The 27,845-nt window shown below is 40.2% G+C and overlaps 1 protein-coding gene across 1 annotated transcript in view; it reads left to right on the forward strand.

Annotated features, from left to right (window-relative positions):
* KIF13A (kinesin family member 13A) overlaps nt 1–27,845 on the forward strand; it is a 214,488-nt gene that overhangs the window by 95,534 nt on the left and 91,109 nt on the right. Inside the window, 1 exon segment of the mRNA XM_057554367.1 lies at nt 19,944–20,004. Within this exon segment, the coding sequence (XP_057410350.1) occupies nt 19,944–20,004 (61 nt within the window).

Genomic DNA, 27,845 nt, shown 5'->3' on the forward strand with positions numbered 1-27,845 from the left:
AAATGTAAATATCTGTAAGATCATTTTGTTAAGGATCATATTCTTTTTTACTCAGTTTGCTCATTTTTAAAGTCATGATCATCGTTCTGATATCTCCATAAGTTAGGGTAAGAGTCATCTGAACAATTTGATCTTATTAATTAAACTCACTTTAAATGTTTTTTATTTTATTTACAAGCATTGTTAGGCACTGCTGAACTTCAAGGTGTTTAATCCCTCTTCTAGTTACATAAATTTGTTGGCAAAATCGTGAGCAGGAGAAAATGACATCATAACAAAATAAAATTGTTACTTTTTGAAGGCAGTTTGCTTTAAAGAGTCATGCTGCCATACCAAAAACCTGCCTTTATAAAAATTACTCAGAAAAAAGTAGGGGGAAGCCTTACTCTGTACAGCCTATGCCATCTGAAGTGCAGTTGCATTCAGACTTGTTTTACAGTGTGTGACCACCATCATTTTCATCGTTCACTTTGTGCATTTCTGAAAACTAAGTGTTGGCCTCAAACGAGATGAGTTCTAGACCTGCGCTGTCCAATACAGCAGCCTCTTAGCCACATGTGGCTTTCGAGCATGTGCTAGGTGGCTGGTCAAAATTGAGATTTTTTTGTAAGTGTAAAATACACACCAGACATCAAAGAATTAGTATGAAGAAAAAAAAAAAGATAAATTTTTTAGATGTATTAGGGTACATTAAAATATTATTAAAATTGATTTATCTCTTTACTTTTAATGTGCCTATAGACACAATTTAAATGACATATGTAGCTTGGATCATATTTCTGTCAGACAGTACTGTTTCAGGCCAAACACATGGCTGAGTACGGAATGTCTTTTCGGCATCCGTCCTGAGTCTTTTGTTTATTTCTTTTACCCTGTTAAATACAGCCGCTCAGCTGTCACCCCTTACATTTCTGCCTTTATATCTGAGTCCGTGAGTGTTGCAGCTGCATGAATTGAATGGCAACATAGCCTTCCTGCTGTGCGGTTTCCCTAGGAAGCATTTTTACTTTATTCATTCAAAGGTCATTAATTAGACAATTATTAATTGAGAACGTTTGCAGGAAGTATTGTGGGGCTCAAGAGGTGATTCAACTAGTGGTTCCTGCTCTCTGGAATTCACAGTGTGGTGAGGAAGATTAAACATATACAGCACTTTAAGTAGTGGAAAATAGATTATGATAAACATCATCATTCATTGTTCCAATATTCTGTGACTCCAGAGGAAGAAAAGCTTCCTAGCTAAAAGTGGATCTTGAGGAGGGCCTTCAAGTATGGGGAAGGTTTCAAAAGGCAGAAATATGGTATAGGAATCAAGATGTATGCGAGGAACAGAAACAAAGTAATTGATGGCAAAGGAGAACTTTCTCTGTTCATAACACATCTGACCCCATATGTATGGGTTTTCCACACCAAACAGTTCTCTTTGGATACCAACTGGGTAGCCTACAAGTCACTTCAGTTCTGACAGTAACTCCCCAGAGCTGGCACAGACCCCATAGATAAAGGGCTCAGTCCCACAAGACTGCGCTCCCTCAGACACTAATCGCAAGTAGTGGGTCTCCAGGTTAAACGCTTCTATCTGATTTTGCTACCAGTCAGGGCTTTCCAAGACCCCCTCCTCAGGTTTGATAATTTGCTAGAATGGCTTACAAATCTCAGGAAAACACTTACTTAGGTTTACTGGTTTATGATAAAGGGTACAGGTGAGCAGTCAGAGGAAGAGGTGTGTGTGGTGAAGTCCGGAAGTGTCCCGAACACAGGAGCTCCTGTCCTTGTGGAGTCACGTCACCCTCCCGGCACACGGATGTGGTCACCAACCCGGAAGCTCTCTGATCCTTGTCACTGAGGGGATTTTTTAACATCTTTATTAGAGTATAATTGCTTTACAATGTTGTCTAAGTTTCTGCTGTATAACAAAGTGAGTCACCTATATGCGTATGTATATCCCCATATCCCCTCCCTCTTGTCTCCCTCCCACCCTCCCTATCCCACCCCTCTTGGTGGTCACAAAGCACCGAGCTGATCTCCTCCCTATGCTATGCAGCTGCTTCCCACTGGCTATCTATTTTACATTTGGTAGTGTATATATGTCAATGTTACTCTCTCACTTCGTCCCAGCTTACCCTTCCCCCGCCCTGTGTCCTCAAGTCCATTCTCTACATCTCTTTCTTTATTCCTGTCCTGCCCCTATGTTCATCAGAACCATTTTTTTTTTTTAGATTCCATATATATGTGTTAGCATACGGTATTTGTCTTTCTCTTTCTGACTTGCTTCACTCTGTATGACAGGCTCTAGGTCCATCCACCTCCCTACAAATAACTCAATTTCATTTCTTTTTATGGCTGAGTAATATTCCATTGTATATGTGTGCCACATCTTCTTTATCCATTCATCTGTGGATGGACACTTAGGTTGCTTCCATGTCCTGGCTATTGTAAATTCACTGAGGGAATTTTAGGGAGGCACGATCGATTATTAACTCAGTCTCCGAGCCCTCTCCTATTCCTAGAGATGGTGGGAGTGGGGCTGAAAGTTCTAGGTTTCTAGTCAAGGCTTGTCTTTCTGGCAGCTGGCCCCCATCCTGAAGTTATCTACAGTTCTGCAATAAGTCGCCTTATTTAGAACAAAAGAGGCTTCTATCACCTGGGAGCTTCCAAGGTGATAGAGCTCCTAAATGGAGCTCAGTGTCAGGAATAAAAGACTTCCTATCACTCACAAAAGTCCAAGAGCTTTAGGTGCTCTGTGTCAGGAACCAAACATATATTTCTCATAATATCACAGATGTCTTGGGAAGTGCAAATTTTGGTAGAGTACAGGTCATCCCCAGCAGTGAACCCTGTCACCCTTTCCAGTTTGATCTGACTGCACAATAAATGTTTGCAACCCCTGGACCACCTCAGGTGCTTCTGTGACCTGGGGCCTGGGAGTCAGCACAGCCTCCTCTATGTGCTGGACCACCAGGCGTGGTCCAGCAGAGGGTGGTAGGCAGATGAGATGAGGCCTTGGTCTGCAAGTTCTGAACCAGACCCAGAGATTGCTCGTGGTAGGTGATATCAGGGTGACTCAAATTCGATCTAGGTTTAATTTTTTTCCTTCTTTTAAAAATTTTTTTCCTTCTTAATGAGCAACATTAATCATTTATACTGTATGATCTAGGATCATACAGTATATGCTTAGACATTTGCATGTGATCGTTTGGTCTGTTTTTGTGGAAGAAGAAATAGTCTGTGTGTGAAAACATCCAAATTACCTTTTGCATATGCTGTTGGAAGTTATTTGGGTGGCTAGTTTTTCTGAGGAGAAGTAATCAGGGCATGAAAGAACCATGAAAGTAATGCCACAGATTGTGCATTTGTGACACCACCACCCTTGCCCCTCAGCAACCAGTGAAGCAGATTTTAAAGCTGAATAATGAAGGATTAAACTTGGAAGGAATGGAGTATTTGAAAGAGTTGGAATTGAGTTAGTGCTAAATGGAAGCTCTGTGCTCTGTCAAAATATTGGTATGGGATTTGGGAGAACTAGTTCCTATTTTCAAGTTTTTGAAACTCTGGATGGTTTTCAGAGCGCTTTTTCGGGGGTGCCTTTTTCCATGGGACTGTTTATATTCATAACTTTCAATCCATTCAATGGATGATCAAGCCTCGTTATTTCTTCCTTTAACAGCTCTCATATTCATATATTTCTTCCTGCAGTAGTTGGGGGTCTTTCAGCTAAAAGTGACAGGAACTCAAACTAAATGAGCCATAAGATAAATGTGTTAGAAGGACTCTGGGAAGTATCAAAGAACTCAAGGACAGGAAGTGGCTGGCGTTCAAATACAAGTACTTCTTCCTGTCTCCCCATCTCCTTCTCTGTCCCCATGTGTGTCCCCTTTGTTTCTCTCTCACTGCAGACCAGCTCTGTCTGCTTTTCTGGTCCACATGGTTAGAAACACAGCCTCGACGTGTCCCAGATTTTACAGCATTAAGATTTTACAGTCATTAAAGAAAGACTGGTTTGACTTTCTTAGTCCCAAATCCAGAAATCCCATCAGGCACCCACTTGAGACCAGTTAACTGTGGTCAAGGGATCGTGGGACTGTGTGAGTGGTCCAGCCTGAGCCCTTACGTGTGTCTTCCCTGCCGTCCTCTCCCCCACCCCCAAGAAATCATATATATAATGTGTGAATTTATATGCCATATAAAAATATAGCAACGACCCATGGGAACCAAATGGCTGGAGTGCAGGTTAGTATAATTCTCCTAAGAAAAGGTGCTATTTCTAGAATAAATGAGGAATGGGGTTCTGGACCAAAGAAAAGAGTGCCTGTATTCACTACAGCTCCTCTCTGTCCCCACTGAGCCTGGGTATTAGAAGCTTTCACCCTCATCATAATGATTTGCTTACTGGACTCTTTTCGTCCTGTTTTACACCAGTTCAGTCCATCTTCCATGTCGCTGCCACTGTGATCATTCCAAAGTGAGAATGTGATCCTGTCATTTGCCAACAAGCTAAAGTCCAGCCTTCTTAATAATAAAGTGCATAAAGTCTTACATGCACTGACCTCAGCCTGTGCCCCCGTTTTTCTCTCTTTCTTCCCCTCCCCACTGCTCTTTGCACACTACCCCCATCACGCCCAGCTCCTTACCTCTGTTGCTTGGCTAGCTCCGCTTTTACCTGGACTGCTTTTCCTACTTGTCTTCTCAGTAATTGTCTTTCAGGATTCAGCTCAGGCTTTGCCTCCTCTGGAAACCTTTCCTGATCCTCCCCCTCCCCCACCCCCAGCCCTGCAGTGTAATTATTCCATCTTTGTATTCCTGCCAAACCCTGTGCAGTCAGCTGTCTGTGTCCGCGGGTCCCACAGCCACAGATTCAGCCAACTGCAGATTGAAATTTTCAGGGCAAAAAAAAAAATTCCAAGGAGTTCCAAAAAGCAAAACTTGAATTTGTCACACTCCAGCAACTGTTTACATGGCACTCATATTGCATTAGGTTTTGTAAGTAATCCAGAGATGATTTACAGTATATGGGAAGATGTGTATGGCTTGTATGCAAACACTACAACATTTTATGTAAGGGACTTGAGCATCCTTGGATTTTGGTATCCATGGCCGTTCTAGAACCAATCGCCCAGGGATATCGAGGGAGAACTATTCTACATATTGTACTCTTTCCTTTTCCTGGTTACTTTCCTCTAATAGAATCTGAGAGCCTGGTAACTAGTTGACTCTTATTTCTGTCCCAATTAGCTCATAATACATACTCAGTAAATGCCTATTAAATGGATGCAAAGATAAATTAATTCTTTGAAGAAACACTGCTTCATGAGCCCTTAGAAATTTGAGCTGCCATGGAGAATAGTACTTTCCATGACATAGTTGTTTCCTACAGCTGTGAGGTCCCTGGGATCAGGACCCATGCCTCATTGCTGGCAGATGTGCAACAGATGCTGTCAGCTTGCTTTGAGTCTTTAAGATGCTTGACATCTTTACAGTTGGGCAATATTGACATTATTTGGTTTGCATATATAGGCAACTGTAAAGGAAATGATTGATCACCTTGCAAAAAGATAGCAGTTACTTGACAACTTTTTAAATGTGAAGTTGGTGTCCATCAATAGAACTCACCAGTAGTAAGAATGATCATTCTGGCTGGTGTCCCTTCTTTGATGCCCAGGAGCAGATATGCTCAAATACAGGCTGGAGTTAGCGCTGGCAGAGATGCTTTTGCAAATAGCAGTAATGAAGACAGTTCTGCTGATCACAGAGGCTCTCCTTTCAATTTCAGTCCCGCTTCTCCAAGTTGAGTGAAGCTTAACTCTTCTTTTTTTGTGACGCTTCACATCTCTGATATTAGGAGAAAGAGATGAAAAAGCAAAAAACGTTGAAACTTGGCGTTAAAAGGAAAATTTCGACATGACATGAAATGTAGGACTTTAATTCTTTTTGGTCTGGTTCAGTTCTCATAACACAGTGTGGGGACACATGACCACATTTGGCATATGTCTTTCATGTTAATTGTACTCTTTCAAATGGACAAAATTGAAAAGTAACCACCAACAGGACATTGACTCGCCGATATTTATAAAACCAGAGAAATAGGGTTTGTGGAGAGATCTCAGACGCAGTTTCCAAAATCAGTAGTGGCCAGAACAGGCAGTTAGTTGCAGCTGAGTCTGCAGATGTGAACAGTGGATGAATTGTATCCAGAGAGGAGGATGACAGGATAGCATGAGTGCAGAGAGACACACTCCTTCGTGCAAGCAAAGCCAGCCCATGTAGAGTGGACTTTCCTCCCCCATGGGAAGCCCTTTTGATTCTGGATTTGGGGGCTAGCAAGTACACAGTGTGTTTTGTATTGATCCTTTTGACACAGAACTCAATGAACTATAGCAACTCTCTTGTCACGGCCATATGAACCTTTTTCGCCTTTTCATTTTTCTTTCTTCATTTGATTCAGCAAATACTGAGCACGTTATCTACTGTGTCTATGCCTGTAATGATTAAAGAAATGAATTAGCACGGGCCCTGGCTCAGGAAACCTCCCAGCTTGAGCAGACTGTAACACACTTAGGATGGTACCTGGTACATAATAAACGCTCTATAAATGGCAGCTGTACTGTTAACTGGGGAGAGGACCCCCTCAGTAGATACCATCAAAACTGATAACAGTAGCTGCCGCATACTGAGTTTTACTGTGCACCAAGCATCGTATCAGTAGACACTTTGCTAAAATGCCCACAGTTCTAATTTAATATAAAATGCGTGATTACTTATGTAGAGTGTGTATTCGAGAGGAGAAGCTATCGACTGAGGCAGCACAGAGGAGGGAAGTCAAGGAAGCATTGGAGAAGGTGACATTTAGGCAGATCTTGAAGAATGGCCAATGAGGTGAAGAGAAGCAGGGGACTGCAGGAAGGGGAGACTTTCTTAGACTTCTACATTTTCTTTTCTTTTTTCCCCCGGACTTCCCACCAGAGGATTTCTTGGGCATTGGTGGAAGCTCTCAGAGCTGAAGAGATGGTTGACTCTTGACATAATATGTAGGTGAATAGGGGAGCTTGCTCCTTTCTTTTGGGAAAGGGGTGGGAATCCAGTAAACACACAAATAATGTCTGTACGGTGACACCTGTCTTGTCACTTCCACAGTTGAGTGGAAACAGGCTTTGACCAAGGACAGTTGTGTTATCTACTACCCTGCAGCACTGTGGGAGGATTCACACTCACCCGTGTGGGATAACACAGATTTACAAGGTTGTTTCAGTGAACGGTCATTCACCATGAAGTTGCTTTAAAAAGTAAATTCTCAGAGTATTTTTGTTTGGTGGAATTATGGGCAATAAAACCATTAGGAAAACCAAGGTCTTGACCTCTCAGAATTAATTATATAGAACAAAGGGAATCTCTCTATCTCTTTCTCATACACGTAAACACATAATCTGGTCAGATAGAGTAAGAGTAAGAAGTACTTCAGAGTACGAAGTAGTCTCCTTAAGAAAGGTTTCATAAGGGAGTGACATGTGAGATGATGCTGAAATAGTTTAATAAGGAGAAATTTGAAAGGGAGTAGTCTTTGACTCACTTTGCAAAAACTCTGATGTGTATGTTTGTATGTTTGTAGATATTTCTTTGCCTAAAATTAAATTATCTTGAGAAAAGTATTGGGTTAATGACTTTCTGCCTGGAGAGGGGTTGAAGGGTATGAAAATGATTTTGGAAAAAAACGTGCTTTTTAATTTTCAAGAATAATTCTTTTATGTTTTCTCTTTGTGACTAGACCAAAAGTGACTAGAGGACAAAAAATGCATGCCTAATGCATATTTGAGTTCCCTGTAGTACCTAAAACTGAGAGGGGTGGCAACTAGGTATTGGTTGACTGCTTTCTGGATGAAATGTTTTATAACTGGATAACATGTTAGTGAAAGTGTGCAAGTAGAAAGGACGAATGAAAGGGTACAGAGGTAATGCAATTGAAAGTACCTTTACATTTGGGTTTTTTTTTTTAATTTTTAATTTTTATTTATTTATTTATTTATATATGGCTGTGTTGGGCCTTTGTTTCTGTGCGTGGGCTTTCTCTAGTTGCGGCAAGTGGGGGCCACTCTTCATCACGGTGCGCGGGCCTCTCATCGTGGTCTCTCTTGTTGCGGAGCACAGGCTCCAGGCGCACAGGCTCAGTAATTGTGGCTCACGGGCCTAGCTGCTCTGCGGCATGTGGGATCTTCCCAGACCAGGGCTCAAACCTGTGTCCCCTGCATTGGCAGGCATATTCTCAACCACTGTGCCACCAGGGAAGCCCCCTACATTTGGTTTTTATGGATCAGGAAAATGATTACAGATCACATTTCTTAGAACACCGATGCCCTCTGATTCTTCAAGGAATATAGAAGATGCTTTCTTTCTTTCTTTTTTAAAAATGGCAAGTTGAATTTTGCTGAAATGCCAATGAGATGGGACTTTTAGATAAGAGTGGACTTTCACTGTGCTGCATCCTGCTCCTAAGTCCTGAGGCTCGTTTGCCTCAGAGTGTATATCACCCAGCACATTTGCCTTATTAAAAACAGCTTGTGATAACTTTACAGGATGTTCAGCAGTTCACAGAGATGCAAAGCTAACATTTTTAAGAGTGTGTGGAAGGTGGGACAGATATGTACAGCAAGCTGCAAGGAATTAAATGCTGGTCTGAATTTTACAAGTTGGTAACTGAGAGAAAGGAATGGGATTCTGAGAGGGTGGAGTCACATTTTATTGAAAACAGTGAAGACAATGACTTTCAGATTTTAAAAACAACTGGGGAGCATCTGTACCTTTGACTCTTTTTCTAGTTGAAGGATCTTAGAAGTTGTGGGTCTCTTTACAAAAAAAGTTCTCACGATGTTGATTGGCATTGATGAAATATGAAAGATACTTGGTTTCCAAATTTGATTTATTTTTTTGCTCAGTTATATGCATTAAGAAGTCCCCCACCCCCACCCTGGCCCTTTGCAGGTCTGCGGGACTAAGCGTCACGGTGGCGCACTCGTGGCAAGAATCGGAGGAGCAGGAGACAGCGAGGATTGGCTCAGGACCCAAGTCCCTCAGATTCCCCTCAGTTGTTGGAAGTAGCATCCAAACTGAGTGTCAAAAGCCACTCCATTCCTCTGCTGTGGTGAGCCACCTCCACCCTCCATCATTACAGATTTCTCTAGACACCTCAGTGTCCCAGTTTGTCTCCTATGGAGGTGTGCATAAAGATCCTCTGCCTGACTTAGAATTGTACTAGCTTAGCAAAACTTGGATGTCTATTGAAGAAACTTAAAAAGTAGAGTAAAGGGTCACCTTTGTGACCAGAGCCAACATTGCAGCTTGAGCATCACTGAGCTGGAAGCCTGGGACAGAGAAACAGGGTTGATCTTGATTAATGGTGGAACAAATTTTGGACCTGTTGAGATTGAGAAGAGTGATTCCTTTGAGATCCTGAAGGGTGAGATCAAAGCCACCTGTCTGTCAGACAGGACACTGGACACTGGATCAAGAGAGACAGGAGACCTCCCTATTCATGTCTCACCCTACAGTACCAGCCAGGAGATATCCCTGGGTCCCAGAGGCAGACCTCACCTCAAAACTCTGGGATGACCTTGGGTATTCCACAGGCCGGGTGTCAGGCCTGTGCCTCTGAGGTGGGAGAGCTGAGTTCATGACATTGGTCTACCAGAGACCTCCTGGCTCCACATAATATTAAACAGTGTAATCTCTCCCAGAGATCTCCATCTCAACACTAGGACCCAGCTCCACTCAACGACCAGCAAGCTACAGTGCTGGACACCCTATGCCAAACAACTAGCAAGACAGGAACACAACCCCACCCACTAGCACAGAGGCTGCCTAAAATCATAGTAATGTCACAGACACCCTAAAACACACCATCGGATGCGGTCCTGCCCACCAGAAAGACAAGATCCAGCCTCATCCACCAGAACACAGGCACCAGTCCCCTCCACCAGGAAGCCTACACAACCCACTGAACCAACCTTAGCCACTGGGGACAGATACCAAAAACAGCAGAAACTACGAACCTGCAGCCTGTGAAAAGGAGACCCCAAACACAGTAAGTTAAGCAAGATGAGAAGACAGAGAAACACACAGCAGATGAAGGAGCAAGGTAAAAACCCACCAGACCAAACAAATGAATAGGAAATAGGCAATCTACCTGAAAAAAGAATTTAGAGTACTGATAGTAAAGATGATCCAAAATCTTGGAAATAGAATGGAGAAAATACAAGAAACATTTAACAAGGACCTAGAAGAACTAAAGAGCAAACAAACAATGATGAACAACACAATAAATGAAATTTAAAATTCTCTAGAAGGAATCAATAGCAGAATAACTGAGGCAGAAGAACGGATAAGTGACCTGGAAGATAAAATAGTGGAAATAACTACTGCAGAGCAGAATAAAGAAAAAAGAATGAAAAGAACTGAGGACAGTCTCAGAGACCTCTGGGACAACATTAAACGCACCAACATTCGAATTATAGGGGTCCCAGAAGAAGAAGAGAAAAAGAAAGGGACTGAGAAAATATTTGAAGAGATTATAGTTGAAAACTTCCCTACTATGGGAAAGGAAATGTTAATCAAGTCCAGGAAGCACATAGAGTCCCATATAGGATAACTCCAAGGAGAAACACACCAAGACACATATTAATCAAACTATCAAAAATTAAATACAAAGAAAAAATATTAAAAGCAACAAGGGAAAAACAACAAATAACATACAGGGAAATCCCCATAAGGTTAACAGCTGATCTTTCAGCAGAAACTCTGCAAGCCAGAAGGGAGTGGCAGGACATGTTTAAAGTGATGAAAAGGAAAAACTTACAAAAATTATACTCATCCTCATCAGTTCACTCAGTCCCATGTAATTAATTTTTTTTTTCTTTTTTCTTTTTATCTTGATCTTTTGTTAGCACTTCTATGAGTTCATCAGTTTAATTTTTAATTTCATCAGTATAATTTTTGTGACTTTCTGTCTGAATTTAAAAAAAAAATCCAACAAGGACTCAGAGGCAAAGAATATACAAATCAATTTTCACTGCAAAGTAAAGGAGCTGTTACAGTGAGGATTACTGGACTGAATGTCAATATTATGACATAGTATGAGTGTGTTTCATGTTTGGTAATTGCAATCATTGTTGCTTTTGTTGTGATCATCCATGTACAATGCTTGGTGTCAGTCTATTTATCTCTTGTAAAAATAAAATACAGTGTGTGTGTGTGAAAAAAAACAAAACAAAACAAAACAAAACAAAAAAAAACCTACAACCAAGATTACCCAGCAAGGATCTCATTCAGATTCGATGGAGAACTTAAAACCTTTACAGACAAGTGAAAGCTAAGAGAATTCAGCACCACCAAACCAGCTTTACAACAAATGCTAAAGGAACTTCTCTAGGCAGGAAACACAAGAGAAGAAAAAGACGTACAATAACAAACCCAAAACAATTAAGAAAATGGTAATAGGAACATACATATCGATAATTACCTTAAATGTAAATGGATTAAATGCTCCCACCAAAAGACATAGACTGGCTGAATGGATACAAAAACAAGACCCATATATATGCTGTCTACAAGAGACCCACTTCAGACCAAGGGACACATACAGACTGAAAGTAAGGAGATGGAAAAAGATTCCATGCAAATGGAAATCAAAAGAAAGCTGGAGTAGCAATTCTCATATCAGACAAAATAGACTTTAAAATAAAGACTATTACAAGAGACAAAGGACTCTACATGATGGTCAAGGGATCCATCCAAGAAGAAGATAATAACAATTGTAAATATTTATGCACCCAACATAGGAGCACCTCAATACATAAGGCAAATGCTAACAGCCATAAAAGGGGAAATCGACAGTAACAATCATAGTAGGGGACTTTAACACCCCACTTTCACCAATGGACAGATCATCCACAATAAAAATCAATAAGGAAACACAAGCTTTAAATGATACATTAACCAAGATGGACTTAATTGATATTTATAGGACATTCCATCCAAAAACAACAGAATGCACATTCTTCTCAAGTGCTCATGGAACATTCTCCAGGATACATCATATCTTGGGTCACAAATCAAGCCTTGGTAAATTTAAGAAAATTGAAATTGTGTCAAGTATCTTTTCCAACCACAACTCTATGAGACTAGATATCAATTACAGGAAAAAAACCTGTAAAAAATACAAACACATGGAGACTAAGCTGTACACTCCTAAGTAACCAAGAGATCACTGAAGAAATCAAAGAGGAAATCAAAAAATATCTAGAAACAAATGACAAGGAAAACACGACTACCCAAAACCTATGGGATGCAGCCAAAGCAGTTCTAAGAGGGAAGTTTATAGCAATACAATCCTACCTCAAGAAACAAGAAAAAGCTCAAATAAACAACCTAACCATACACCTAAAGCAGTTAGAGAAAGAACAACAAAAAAACCGCAAAGTTAGCCGAAGGAAAGAAATCATAAAGATCAGATCAGAAATAAATGAAAAAGAAATGAAGGAAACGATAGCAAAGATCAATAAAACTAAAAGCTGGTTCTTTGAGAAGATAAAATTGATACCATTAGCCAGATTTATCGAGAAAAAAAGAGAAGACTCAAGTCAATAGAATTAGAAATGAAAAAGGAGGAAGTAACAACTGACACTGCAGAAATACAAAGGATCATGAGAGATTACTACAAGCAACTATATGCCAATAAAATGGACAACCTGGAAGAAATGGACAAATCCTTAGAAAAGCACAGCCTTACGAGACTGAGCCAGGAAGAAATAGAAAATATGAACAGACCAATCACAAGCACTGAAATTGAAACTGTGATTAAAAGTCTTCCAACAAACAAAAGCCCAGGACCAGATGGCCTCACAGGTGAATTATATCAAACATTTAGAGAAGAGCTAACACCTATCCTTCTCAAACTCTTCCAAAGTATAGCAGAGGGAGGAATATTCCCCAACTCATTCTACGAGACCAGCATCACCCTGATACCAAAACCAGACCAAGATGTCACAAAGAAAGAAAACTACAGGCCAATATCACTGATGAACATAGATGCAAAAATCCTCAACAAAGTACTAGCAAACAGAATCCAACAGCACATTAAAAGGATCATACACCATGATCAAGTGGGGTTTATCCCAGGGATGCAAGGATTCTTCAATATATGCAAATCAATCAATGTGATACACCATATTACCAGATTGAAGGATAAAAACCACATGATTATCTCAATGGATGCAGAAAAAGCTTTCAACAAAATTCAACACCCATTTATGATAAAAACCCTCCAGAAAGTAGGCATAGAGGGGACCTACCTCAACATAATAAAGGCCATATATGACAGACCCACAGCCAACATCGTTCTCAGTGGTGAAAAACTGAAACCATTTCCACTAAGAAAAGGAACAAGACAAGGTTGCCCACTCTCATCACTGTTATTCAACATAGTTTTGGAAGTTTTAGCCACAGCAACCAGAGAAGGAAAAGAAATAAAAGGAATCCAAATTGGAAAAGAAGAAGTAAAGCTGTCACTGTTTGCAGATGACATGATACTATACATAGAGAATCCTAAAGACTCTACCAGAAAACTACTAGAGCTAATCACTGAATTTGGTAAAGTAACAGCATACAAAATTAATGCACAGAAATCTCTTATATTCCTATACACTAATGATGAAAAATCAGAAAGAGAAATTAAGGGAACACTGCTATTTACCACTTCAACAAAAAGAATAAAATGCCTAGGAATAAACCTACCTAAGGAGACAAAAAACTTATATGCAGAAAACTATAAGACACTAATGAAAGCAATTAAAGATGATACAAACAGATGGAGAGATATACCGTGTTCTTGGATTGGAAGAATCAACATTGTGAAAATGACTATACTACCCAAAGCAATCTACAGATTCAATGCAATCCCTATCAAACTACCAGTAGCATTTTTCACAGAGCTGGAACAAAAAATTTCACTATTTGTATGGAGACACAAAAGACCCAAATAACCAAAGCAATCTTGAGAAAGAAAAACGGAGCTGGAGGAATCAGGCTCCCTGACTTCAGACTATACTACAAAGCTATAATAATCAAGACAGTGTGGTACTGGGACAAAAACAGAAATATAGATCAGTGGAACAGGATAGAAAGCACAGAGATAAACCCATGCACATATGGTCACCTTATTTTTGATAAAGGAGGCGAGAATATACAGTGGAGAAAAGACAGCCTCTTCAATAAGTGGTGCTGGGAAAACTGGACAACTACGTGTAAAAGAATGAAATTAGAACACTCCCTAACACCATACACAAAAATAAACTCAAAATGGATTAAAGACCTAAATGTAAGGCCAGATACTATAAAACTCTTAGAGGAAAACATAGGCAGAACATTGTATGACATAAATCACAGCAAGATCCTTTTTGACCCACCTCCTAGAGAAATGGAAATAAAAACAAAAAGAAACAAATGGGACCTAATGAAACTTAAAAGCTTTTGCACAGCAAAGGAAAACATAAGATGAAAAGACAACCCTCAGAATGGGAGAAAATATTTACAAATGAAGCAACTGACAAAGGATTAATGTCCAAAACTTACAAGCAGCTCATGCAGCTCAGTATCAAAAAAACAACTCAATCCAAAAATGGGCAGCAGACCTAAATAGACAGTTCTCCCAAGAAGATATACAGATTGCCAACAAACACACATGAAAGAATGCTCAACATCACTAATCATTAGAGAAATGCAAATCAAAACTACAGTGAGGTATCACCTCACACCAGTCAGAATGTCCATCATCATAAAATCTACAAATAATACTGGAGAAGGTGTGGAGAAAAGGGAACCCTCTTGCACTGTTTGTGGGAATGTAAATTGATACAGCCACTATGGAGAACAGTATGGAGGTCCCTTAGTAAAAATAGAACTACCATATGACCCAGCAATCCCACTACTGGGCATATACCCTGAGAAAACCATAATTCAAAAAGAGTCATGTGGGGCTTCCCTGGTGGCGCAGTTGTTGAGAATCTGCCTGCCAATGCAGGGGACACGGGTTCGAGCCCTGGTCTGGGAAGATCCCACATGCCGCGGAGCAACTAGGCCCGTGAGCCACAATTGCTGAGCCTGCGTGTCTGGAGCCTGTGCTCCGCAACAAGAGAGACCGTGATAATGAGAGGCCCGCGCACCGTGATGAAGAGTGGCCCCCACTTGCCGCAACTAGAGAAAGCCCTTGCACAGAAATGAAGACCCAACACAGCCATAAATAAATAAAAAATAAAATAAATAAAACTTAAAAAAAAAGAGTCATGTACCACAATGTTCATTGCAGCTCTATTTACAAGAGCCAGGACATGGAAGCAACCTAAGTATCCATCCACAGATAAATGGGTAAAGAAGATGTGGCACACATATACAATGGAATATTACTCAGCCATAAAAAGAAACGAAATTGAGTTATTTGTAGTGAGGTGGATGGACCTAGAATCTGTCATACAGAGTGTAGTAAGTGAGAAAGAGAAAAACAAATACCGTATCCTAACACATATAATTGGAATCTAAAAAAAAAAATAGAAAAAATGGTTCTGATGAACCTAGGTGCAGGACAGGAATAAAGATGCAGACGTAGAGAATCGATTTGAGGACACGGGGAGGGGCAAGTGTAAGCTGGGACGAAGTGAGAGAGTGGCATGGACTTGTACATACTACCAAATGTAAAATAGCTAGCTAGTGGGAAGCAGTCACATAGCACAGGGAGATCAGCTCAGTGCTTTGTGACCCCCAGAGGGGTGGGATAGGGAGAGGGGGAGAGAGACGCAAGAGTATATGTATAGCTGATTCACTTTGCTATAAAGCAGAAACTAACACACCATTGTAAAGCAATGATACTCCAATAAAGATGTTCAAAAAAAAAAAAGTCCCCTGTCTGCCACACTCTAATTAAGATACTAGTGACTTCATAATGAATAGGTGAAATAAACATTTAGGAATTCTAATGAAATTAGTTAGAAGTCTTGAGTAAATATATTTCTCTAGTATAATGTGCTGGCTTTGAAAAAAATTATTTTATTTGAAGTGGTTAGTTTCTAAAGAATAACTCAAGAAAATGGTTTTGTTACCTCTTTTGAAATGTCAATGATTTTGTATTAGAAAATAAGAAAATCATGTCCTCTTTTGTTAACAAACCTTTGTGATTAAATTATAATTAAATTTTTAGCCATGAAAAGAAGAAATAGTTTGTGAATACTAGTTTGTTTATAGTACTAAGAAGATTGCAAGGGAAATGATTGGGCTACCTAAGACAAAGAAATTATTTTAAACATCTTTAACACTGTTTTCATAACAGTCATACCAAATAATTATTCTAGCAACAAATAATTGTTCTAATTCTGTGCAAACTACAAATTATACTTGATGTGGCCATACTTGTTTATCCACGTGAACCCTGGAATGGTGGTGCTGAAGAGGACTCATCTAGTGACCAAATCTGTATTTGACCCTTGAAGGAACCAGGTTCCCCGAAAATGTGCATCTGAAAGTAATGCAACACTAAAAATCTATCTTGCAGTTTGAACTTCTACGTTTTCATAACAGTTCCTCATGTTCATTCCGTGTTCTTATCTGCATTCCAACTTCTTCTGGTATTATGTTTATTTATTGAAAAAATATTACATACAGTGGCTGCTCTATATGAGGTACTGACCCAGGCACTAGCATGAGACAAAGCCCCTGCCCCCAACGGGTTCACCTTTGAGTGGAGGTGAGACCCACACCAGTTGAACTAAGCCATAAAACAGGAGCACATGTGAACTAGTGCCACGGAAGCTATAGAGTGCTGTGGAATTTCATAGGAGGAGGGGGGATCACTGGTAACCTGCATTAAATAAAAAAATGATAACAAGAATCTTTTCAGTTGCTTTGAGTTTTTAGGGAAATCCCTCAGATTTCTGGGCTTCAACTTTCTTACTGACAAATGTTGAGTAAAAGCATAACCTGTAATCCATGACTGGTTTGAGGGAGATGACCATTCTAAAATGCTTGTGATCAAAGGTTTTGAAATTCGAGACATAATTCAGTTCAGGGAGAGGCCAGTATTTGGCAAGAAAAGACAATTATGTCTGCCAATACTATCAGGGCCCTTTTTCCTCTGCAGAGTTTTAACATTTGTCTGAATTTGGGAGGGTGAATGCCTAAAATGAAAAATTGTTATCTTCCTTTTTATGAGCAAAAACAACTTTAGACTATTAACCATTTGTTAGAAATGAAAGTTGGCACAGAATTTGGAATGATTATTACTAAGGGTAGACCCCCCAGTTTTGGGGTGGATTTCATTTTATTTCAAGTAACATTACTGTGAATGTAAATCTCTAGCTTTCTAACCTTGTATGCAAAATAGCAAGCTGTTAAATACAAGTTTTAGGTAGGTATGAAAAATTAACATACAGGAAATAAATTATTATTTCACTGTATGTAGCAACTACTAAGAGGAATTCATTGAGACTTTAGAGGGAAACAATGAACATACCTAGAAATTGGAAAGTAGCCTCTGTTGGCCATTTAAAGTAAGGAGAGTTGATTTAGGTCAAAAGGAAAGGAAAATGTCCTGGGATTGAAAGTTAAGTGTTATAAGATGCCATTAAAGGGAGGTTGTAGAATCTCCTTTTCTGGAAATGTTTAAAAACAAGACAGATCTTCATCTCTCAGGAGAAGTGTTGAAGTTCAGTCCTGCCTTGAGGCAGGAAGATTAACTGGATTACGCCTGTGTGGTCTCTCAAGTCTTTGGAAGAGCCCTTGAATGCAGTAAATATTTCACACTCTGTTGGCTGAAACTATTGTTTCATAGCTGTTCGTTTTAATCTTGGTTGTCATAAGACCAGAGTGAATGTTTGTATAAATAACAAAACTGAATTTGGATTTGAGGTTGATGATGTAAGTTGTGTGTGTACCTGAATCAGTTTTAAAAGCATTAAAGTACATGTAGTGCTGAAACTATTCAGAGCATAACTTAGTCTTTTTTTTTTTTTAATTTATTTATTTTTTGGCTGTGTTGGGTCTTCGTTTCTGTGTGAGGGCTTTCTCTAGTTGTGGCAAGCGGGGGCCACTCTTCATCGCAGTGCACGGGCCTCTTACTATCGCGGCCTCTCTTGTTGCGGAGCACAGGCTCCAGACGCGCAGGCTCAGTAGTTGTGGCTCACGGGCCTAGTTGCTCCGCGGCATGTGGGATCTTCCCAGACCAGGGCTCGAACCTGTGTCCCCTGCATTAGCAGGCAGATTCTCAACCACTGCGCCACCATGGAAGCCCATAACTTAGTCTTTTGATGATGTGGAAAGTACCTTCTTTCTTGCAAGTTCTCAATGACAGTAATCATTTAATAAATAATTAGAAAGTAACTACTATGGACAGTGCAGGATACAAATATGAATTAGGTATGGTTCCTGCTTTTAAGGATCTTTGTCTACCAGGGGAGATAAAACATATGCACACATCATATACATGATAAGTGAAAAATAAAATAATTGGGATAGGAGTCACACAAAAAAAGGATTAAACAGTGTTGTGAGAGTTCAGAGAAGAGAAAGCAAATCCCTTTGGGTTTAACCAAGGAATACTTCCTGGAAGAAAAATATATTGAACTGGGCCTTAAGGAGTATGAAGCATTCTGAAGGGTGGAAATAAAGAAAATGACAGAGGTGGAATTGTACTTAGCAACTCCAAGGTACGGAAAGTTCAGCTGAAGCTTAAGGAAGTTGGGAGACATAGGCTGGAAGGGTCTCATATGGCCAGTCTCAAGTGCCAGGTCAAAGTGCTTGGGTTCTGATTGCTCAGTGCTTACGATCCCTTGGCAATGATTAAGCATTAAAGGGTCTCTGTCCCTTTAGGATTGTAATTTACCATTAGAGTTGCAAGGTGGGGGAAGGCTGTAACAAGGAGCCTGTGAAAGTCACTTCTGAGTCACCTGAGCCAGTTTGCTTGAGGAGTATGCTGAGAAACACTGGTTTCAAGGCATGTTCGTAGGTGTTACTCTCCTCACCAAAAGTAACTGAGAAATAAAAAAGTTACACAACTAAATGGGTTTATTTGCTGGAGGACTTTTCAGAGACTTTAATATTGAGAATTGCATAGAAAATCTTAAGCAGGGTAAAATATCTACCATTTCTGATTGATGTAATCTTTATTTCATGGACTGTCTCATGAAACTGCTGTTCCTTGGTGCGCACTTTGGGGAACGTTGCCCGACGCATTTGCTAATGATGGCTGGAACATGAGTGGTGGTCATATGCGTGGAAAACAGTGATTAGATGTGTGTCCTTATGGAGGCAGCATCAGCCATTCCTAGCACATAGTAGGCATTCAGTAACTATGCAGAAAACTAAAGCATGCGAGAGTGAATTATTGATTTATTAACAATACTTGGCCGAAGACTGGGTGTCCAAGATTTCTGGGAACGTGGGGAGTTTTGACAAAGCTTTGGCTATGCTAGAAATGGTAGCATCATGGAAAGTTAGAAGGAACTGGTTTAAATGAAAGTTGATCACTTTAGTGTTTCTTGTGACGCCATGGAAGGTCTGGCTGGAGAGTTTCAGCAGATGCTGGAACCGTGGACTTGGGAGAGAAGCCATTGTTCTTTCTAACTAAATGTATCATTTAAAAAATTTTGGCTAAGATGTCTCCTTGTTTGAATTATGGATAAGTAGTAATTTCTATATGCACCTTAGTCTAATACAAGAAAATAACCATCAATTTAGTCTGAAAGAAACTTGAGGGTTAATAAAGCATCAAACCTATGGTGTTTTTTCGTTTGTTTTTTTTTTTTTTTTAATAAGACAGTAGCAGGCACCCTCATCTTCATCAGTGAATTTTTTTTCAGTCTGATTTACTCATGGAAGTTAATTAATTTTTAAGTTTAATGTTTTGTTCTTTCATTCAGGTATTTGCGTTTGATTATTGCTTTTGGTCCATGGATGAATCTAACACTACAAAATACGCTGGTAAGTTGGCTCTCTCTCTGCATTTGACGGTTGGGCCTCTGGCCTCTTCTTCCATTATGTCTGTTTTCTTTAATTATTCTGGAGTTCTGTTTTTCCCATAAAATTTGCACTCATTCTTTCCAATTCTGGCACGTGGGCTTTGAAGTCAGTAAGATTTGGTTTTAGGATCTGGTTCAGCCATTTACTTGCTGAGAAGCCTCGGACAGGTTTTTTCCCAAACTCATTAAGCTTCAGGTTCTTTACCTGAAGGGGGTATGAAGTGTCCTCAGAGGTGTTCCAAGGATTAGAGATAACGGGGGACCACCTCAAGCCGTCAGTGGAAGCTGTTGTGGTTCTCACACGAAGAGGAGGTTTAATGTGCTGTTCCTTTCCTTGCCTCTAACTTTCAGGGAAGGCACTGCTCCGTTTAAGCAAGGAAAGCACAGATGCTGTTGGTTTCCAGGGCCCCCTTGCCTCCTGAGTGTTCTAAAGTAGTCAGTGGTGATATGAACTAAAACTGTACATTCCTCGGGGAAACATTGCCTCAAGGCCCCACATTTTGCTATTGTTCCTTCCTTGAGGCATTTTATCCCTACTCCGTTAAATACAGATGACTGCTAATTTTATTTGTGATCACAGGTGAATCTTCACCTTTCCTAGGAGTTAAAATTACTTTATCTCAAGAGAGAAGCATTTGTTTTTGTGGAGGAAGTCTTTGTTCCTTCCCTTCTGACTGTGACCCCTTTTTCTTAGATATATAGTCTTAATGAGCGTTTCCTCCTTATTTCTACTTATAAGAATGTCAGCTGAATGACTTTCCCATTTACGAAAGAAAGAAAGAGAGAGAAAGAAAGAAAGATTGAAAGAAAGAGAAAGGAAGGAAGGAAGAAAGAAAAACAGTGAGGGGATGATGGAGAGGATGTAGATCTTAAAAGATTAGAGGGTAAAAGAAGTTACTTGCATGTAGGAAATTTTGTTTATTGATAGCCTTTTCCTTGCCACGTAAAGCAAATCTGTTGAGAAATTATTTGATGTATAATTTTTTCAAAAGTTAATGGCTGGAACTAGGAAAATTCCTTCCATTGCTCACATTGGGTAAATGAGCCTTTCTTTCCAAACATCATTCCTGCAACTTCAGCAATGCATTTTATTAATGTGAGTAAATAGTTCTTATTGTTGGTTTTAATTAATTTGTCTTTTTTTCAGTCCTTTGGGAGTCTATATAATAAATTCTGCAGAGCCTAGGAGAGTCGGCCTTGACTGTTAGCACAGTATAATTTTGTGCTGGTTGTGTGCTTTTGGATTTAAGTAAACAAAAGTAAAACTCTTCATACTGTGACAGAAACAGAGGAGGACAAATGCTATGGCTATACAAAGTCCAATCTCTCACTCTGTTCAGTTGATATTATTCAGGATATAGTCAGATATAGCTCCCTGAATTAGAACTCTTATGCAATTGTCAAATACTTTAGAGGACTCCTCATCACTTATAGATAAAAATCTGTACTCTTTGGATGACATTTAAGATCCTTTATTTTATAGCCCCGTCTACCTTCCCCACCCTCTGCTCCCTGACTCCCCACCACCCCTTCTATGCTCCAGCCCAGTGTTTCTTCTTATTTCACCTAGGAAGCCAGAAAGTCTCAGAATAGTTCCTTAAGTATTCATGAAACTTCTACTGTGTGTGCAGCCTAGGAAGCCCTTGAGAAATTATAACCTAAGTTGGAAAGCAAAAGAATGCATGACAAACAACAGTAAACATTTTGAGATAGTATTTAAACTCTAAATTTTACAGGTTTTAAGTACTATAGAAAACCCAAGGAGAGGCAAAATGTGGAAAGACTGAAGTTGCCTGGGAAGGCATCATAGAGGAGATGGGGCTGAAACTGGATATAAAAGTTTAGCATAGATTTAGCCACGGGGCAGTATGGAGGGCATCCAGACGAGAGGAAGCAATACGGTATCAAGGAAAGCACACGGACTCTGAACTCCACCCTGGGTTTAAGTCTCAGGAAGCTTGCTTTGGTTCTCTTAGACAATTTAATCTCTCTGAGTTACAATTTCTTTTCTGTAAAATGGGAAACATGGCAGTGATAATACCTGTCTTATATGTTGTTATAAGGGTTCAGTAGGTAACTTAATGAGCTGACCAATGGAAGGTGCCCATACATGATACTTCGTTTGGCTTTTCTGTAAGTGAGGATGCAGAAGTGGGAGTGAGCATGGCGTATGACACTGGTCTGAGCAAAAGATGCATTTTGCGGGGGAATCAGTGGGAGACCTACTTGTACGTGTTAAGTGAGGCCAGATAATAGGAAAGTTTAAAAGCTAGACTAAGAAGTGTAGATGATATGGTGAAAAATAGGGGAGGGGCTATTGGAGTGATGGGGTTAAAATAATGCTTTAGGAAGATTGTTTTTCTCTTTCTTTTCCGTATCTCTACAATCACATCCTCCATTACTGCCCATAGAGACCATTCTAGCTTTCTGCAGTGTATCACTCATACCTCTGAATGTAGGACAAACTTTTTTTTTTTTTTAACTAGAGATAATTTTATTAAGTACAGATGATAAAATTAAAATGTGAAACTCAAGATTTCTGTAGCTCTTCATTACAAATAGTATGTGCCGAAGTATTTTAAAAGTTAAAAATGATTTTTAAACATTTTGATAGCTTAAACTTTACTAAATTTTAGCTTGCATGATCACATCTAATACCATGTTCCTGGTATTAGCCCTGAAATAGGATTCTCTTAGTCGATGGAGCAGAGTCTATTTACAAAATGTGAGGAGACAGTTTCTTATTCTTTAGGTATCCCCATTATTGTACAAATTCTGTGACCACCTCAGCAAAAAGTAAAGTTCTTGCTTGCTATTCTTTCAGGGTTTTTTGCACTCATTGTAAATAATTTGCCTAGTGAATATATTACTAGTAGATTAGTTGATTGGTTTCTATACTAATATGATTTCCTTTCTCTTTTTTTAAATTTAATTTTTATTTTATATTGGAGTATAGTTTGATTTCCCTTCTCTTTAATTAAAAAAAAACAGTTCCTTCTTAATTGTGAATAGAAACATTAAGATAGAAGCATTCATTCTCTGATGGGACATAGAAGAAACGGAGAAGGGGAAGCACATAGTTCCTGAAACTGACCTATTTGTCAGACTCCATGAATAATGGCATCATTGATACTGAATCAGAGCTCTTGAGGCGGCTCTCAAAACTTGGGGGGCAGAGAGGAGGAGGGAGAGGGGAGAGAGATAGATGAGTGCATGGATTGAAAGAGCAAAGAGAGGCTCTCAGTTTCATGGGGTGTGTCAAATGTTAAATTCTCAATTATGTTTTACGTTACTCTATTCATTAAAAGCTATAGCAAGCAAGAGCTTCCACTCTCGGACTGATTTAGAAACCCATAATTCTATAGTAGGTATAATGGCACTGCAGTGGGTTGGGTGGAGTGGTGGAAGCATGTGGGCTTTTAAATCGAACTGCCTGGGTTCCAGTCCTGCCTCCCCCACCTTTTATCTATGTAAGGTCGGGTGAGTTCTGTTTCCTCTTAGGTTAAATAAGGCTGGTAATAGTTCTGATCTCATTGGGTAGATTTGAGGACTAAATGACCTGTTCATGTAAAGTACTTAAACCACAGGAAATGCTCACTTAATATTTATCATCAGGGCTTCCCTGGTGGCGCAGTGGTTAAGAATCTGCCTGCCAATGCAGGGGACATGGGTTCGAGCCCTGGTCTGGGAAGATCCCACAAGCCTCGGAGCAACTAAGCCCGTGCGCCACAACTACTGAGCCTGCGTTCTAGAGCCCGGGAGCCACAACTACTGAGCCCGTGTGCCACAGCTACTGAGCCTGCACTCTAGAGCCTGTGCTCCACAGCAAGAGAAGCCACTGCAATGAGAAGCCCGCGCCCCGCAGTGAAGAGTAGCTCCCGCTCGCCACAACTAGAGGAAGCCCGCACGCAGCAACGAAGACCCAGTGCAGCCAAAAATAAATAAATAAATAAATTTAAAAAATATTCATCATTATCTTTATCACTGTCACGTTGTAGCAGTAGTAAGGATAGTAGCATCAGTCCTTTGGAGAGACAATGCATTGTGTGTGCTGGTATATATGAGACCTGGTTTTGCCACAAACTGCTAAACTTTGGGGATGTCTGTTTCTTCATCTGTGAAAGGAGGATATATAGCCTAGAATGATCTCAGACCTCTTCCAGCTCTCAGATTAAACATGAATCAGACATTTTATGCTGGCCACACAGCTGTTGCAGTGGACTTTTCAGAGTCAAATCAAAGGCTTGTTTGTTAAGCCATTTGAATTGCATTGAATCATGCTTTGAGACATTTCACAATTTAAATATATTATCTCTTATTAGCACCTTTTGGTTAGCGAGTCTGTGCATAATTCTGAATCTTTAAGCAAAAACCCTTGTGCCAGGGCTAAGAAAAAACAGAAGTAACCTGCAAAATTAGGCACCCAAAGCATGGCATTTCTACATAAATCCGTTTCCTCTCCCCAAGCCCATATATACATACACATAAACATAGATCAACATTTAGGATTATAGTGTTATTATAGTGAATACTGATAAACTTGAGAGCATCATAACAGATAATAGACCTTTTTAAATGTTTAAATCACTACTAATTTCATTTAAGGGCTTCTCGATAATAAATCAATACATTTTTTATCACTGTCTAAAATGTGTCATGTTGTTTAAATAACAATGACTTCCAGTAATCTTGGTTTTGCTTTTCTTCCTAGCAGGAGAATATTTTTCATAAACCCGTTTTTCTATAAATCTTCATACCAAAAATAAAAATCAGTCTAGTGGTGGCATATCTGGGTATCTATATGGACAAGAACATTTCCTGACCTGAGAGATTCTAAATTGTTGACTTAGAAATTATATGGCAGTTCTCACCATATGGTATGTTGCTCAGATTTGCTGAAACCTGTGTTTTCAGGCATTGTAATACCCTGCAATTCAGGAGAAATGTTCTACGTCTGATTCTTGTTCTGCTAACGTTGCTTTGTACCGTGAAGGGACAGCTGAGTGCCTCCTAGCTATGGCTGTTGCCGTGGGGAGAATAGCCATGTTTGATTCTGTTCCTATGATGGGAGAGTTTATGGGCTCAGAGGTAGAAATGATTTCTGTTTCATATTGTTCAACTGTGCATCCAAATTTACATTCTAAAAGTTGACAGTAGCCAAAATAGAACCAATTTTTTAAGCAGACTTCCAAAATATTTGTTATAGCATATTGTATTGATTCATTATTTTACTATTCAAGTGTATATGAAGACCTCAGCAAGTGTCTTGTGTAGAATAAACACTCATAATTGTTAGCTGTTAAGTTTATCAAAACTGTGGAAGTTTTCCCTGTGGTTATGAGAAGCAGTAGTAGTTGACTATGTGAAAAGTTTGTTAGAGATTCACTATAAATGGTGCATGCCATCTTAAAAGACATTTATGAAACACTGACTGCAGAATCCTTCTAGATTTTTCTTTCTCTTTTACAGTCTTACAAATTCTTACCCATACCTAATCTGACAGTTCTTTTAGGGGCTCACCTAAGCATCCAAACTAGTTTTCTTAGAACCAGCAACTCTCTTTTTGCATTTGTTAATTATGTAATTACAGAGAAGTGTAACTGACACAAACCAGCTCAGGAGCAAACACAACTGACCCTTTGTGAGAACATAACTCAGCTGGTGGGAGTCCAGAGAGTTGTCTACCAGTTGGGTGATTTAGTGTGCAGTAAGCATGCATCAGTGTATTTTACAGATGGAAGAGAGAATGTTAATTGAGAGAATCGGGTAAGTGAAGGTCAGTTAAGAAAAATTTCTCTGAGATAAGTAAGCTAGGCTGATACTGTTAAATTTTTTACAAGAGTGTGTGTGTATGCTTCTCTTTCTTCTCACCTCTACTCCCAGATTTTTTAATCCCACCCAGCCCTGCCTTCTTCCACTTTCCTTTCTTTGTCAGCATCTATTCCTTAGAGTATTTCTTGGCACCCAGAGACATCACTTAACTTAGTTAGGTGTGTTTAGAGGGGTGGATAATAATAACAACAATAGACAATAGAGTTCTGAGCACTAGTTTCCCAGCACTGTGCTCATGCCTTTACCTGCAGCAGGTCATTTAATTGTCAAAACACCAAATCAGTAGAAACTGATATTGCCCCCATTTTACAGATGAGGAAACTGAGGTTCAGAGAGGCCCTGCTACTTGTAAGAGAGCTGAAAGCAGTGGTAAATGTGGATTTGGGTCAGTGACAGTTATGTGTGAAGATTTTATGGATTCTACTGCAATCCCAGGCTCTCCTCTCTTCTCTCTCATCCCAACAAGAGGCTGTGCCTAGGGAATCATGTTATTGGAGTACTCTGGCTTGGAACCTAGCCAGGAATAATACTATTAGCATTCTCCCTCCTGTCAGAAGTTCTCCAGAGTCCTGAATGACTGTGTTTGGTTTGGGCTTTGTTCTCACCTCCCCTCAAGTGCTGTCAATCTTGTGCACCCCACAGTCCAGAAGAGATATTGAGTCAGGTCTGCCTCTGTGTCAGAGGGACACAGTGGCTAACACTGTCGAGCAGGTAGAGGTGCAGAACAGCTGCTTTTTCAGCAGTTGTTATATGTGAAAGTACCCTCCTGAATCACTCCAAAATGCATTCTCTGTGAGACAGTCCTCACAGCTCTTTCATCCGGGGCCCCGACGCCTGACCCCTCCTCTGTGACTCAGCCGCTTTATACGGCAACAAAAAAAGGAGCTGAGGTTCACTGCCAGCTCATGACTGGCCCCAGCGCTGTCAGGGGGTGGAAACATCCATCTGGGCGAGTCACCCAGGCCATGCTGCAAGGAAGGCTCCTGAGGACTGCAGTGCTGATGGCTCCCAGATGCCACTGCGGAAAATGGCCCTGTGTCTACCTTTACCCTGCAGGCCCAGGTTCTCAGGGTCCTTTTACCAAGCCCCTTAATGGCAATCTTCTATAGTTTATTAAAACTTAAATCTCCTGTCATCAAGTCAAGCCTTTAAAGCCCTAGTTCCTTTATCTAAGCTCTGTAGTTTTTGGTCATTTAACTTAAACCAGGTTTAAAGTCACCGCATGTGACAGTTTCTGAGGGTTGCACTGTTTGAGGGAGAGATTACCTGAAACCTCGTCCAAGCTCGGCATTCCTCACCCCTTCAGGTATGTGTGAGGTGCCTGACTGGCCTTGCACTGTCCAGGTGCTCGGATTTAGAGCTGGGCCACCTGCCAAGTCCAGACTCATCACAGTCGCTGGGGCTGTCAGCCTGGTTAGGAGTGGAAAAACACCCTCACAGACGCGCAGGCCAGGAATTCCAGATCATAAATATTGAGCTTAACCATTTTTTTTTCACTCTTAACTCCAGTGAAAAGAGAGCTGGGGAAAAGAAGGAAAACTGGGGATTCTGTTTAAAATGATAAAATCGTGTTAAAATCCTGGCTGCTCTTCCACGTCACTACCTTAGAAATATTCTCTGCACATGTCACGTCCAGCCTTGTATCTCCATACTTAGTGCTTTTGTCAGCCGTGATCTATGTGAGACTGCCTTGGTTCATGCAGATTGTGAATAAAACAAGGTTATGCCCTCTTATTTTGTTCTCCCATTTCCTAGAGCATAGCCCACTGTGATGTTTCACCCTGTTCCTCGTAAGCAGTCAAGTGTCAGCATATGCATGATATGCACTTTCCCTCCCATCCCTAGTTTCTATTCTTCTGTGCTTTGCTATCAGGGCCCTGCTGCAGTGAGAGAATTACCTTGGTTACTGAGCTCCCAATGCACATGCCTGGTAGCTTTGAGGCCATTGCTGCTGTTCCCAGGAGCGACAGG

The sequence above is a fragment of the Balaenoptera acutorostrata genome, chromosome 10 (assembly GCF_949987535.1).
Source record: "Balaenoptera acutorostrata chromosome 10, mBalAcu1.1, whole genome shotgun sequence".
NCBI classification, from domain to species: domain Eukaryota; kingdom Metazoa; phylum Chordata; class Mammalia; order Artiodactyla; family Balaenopteridae; genus Balaenoptera; species Balaenoptera acutorostrata.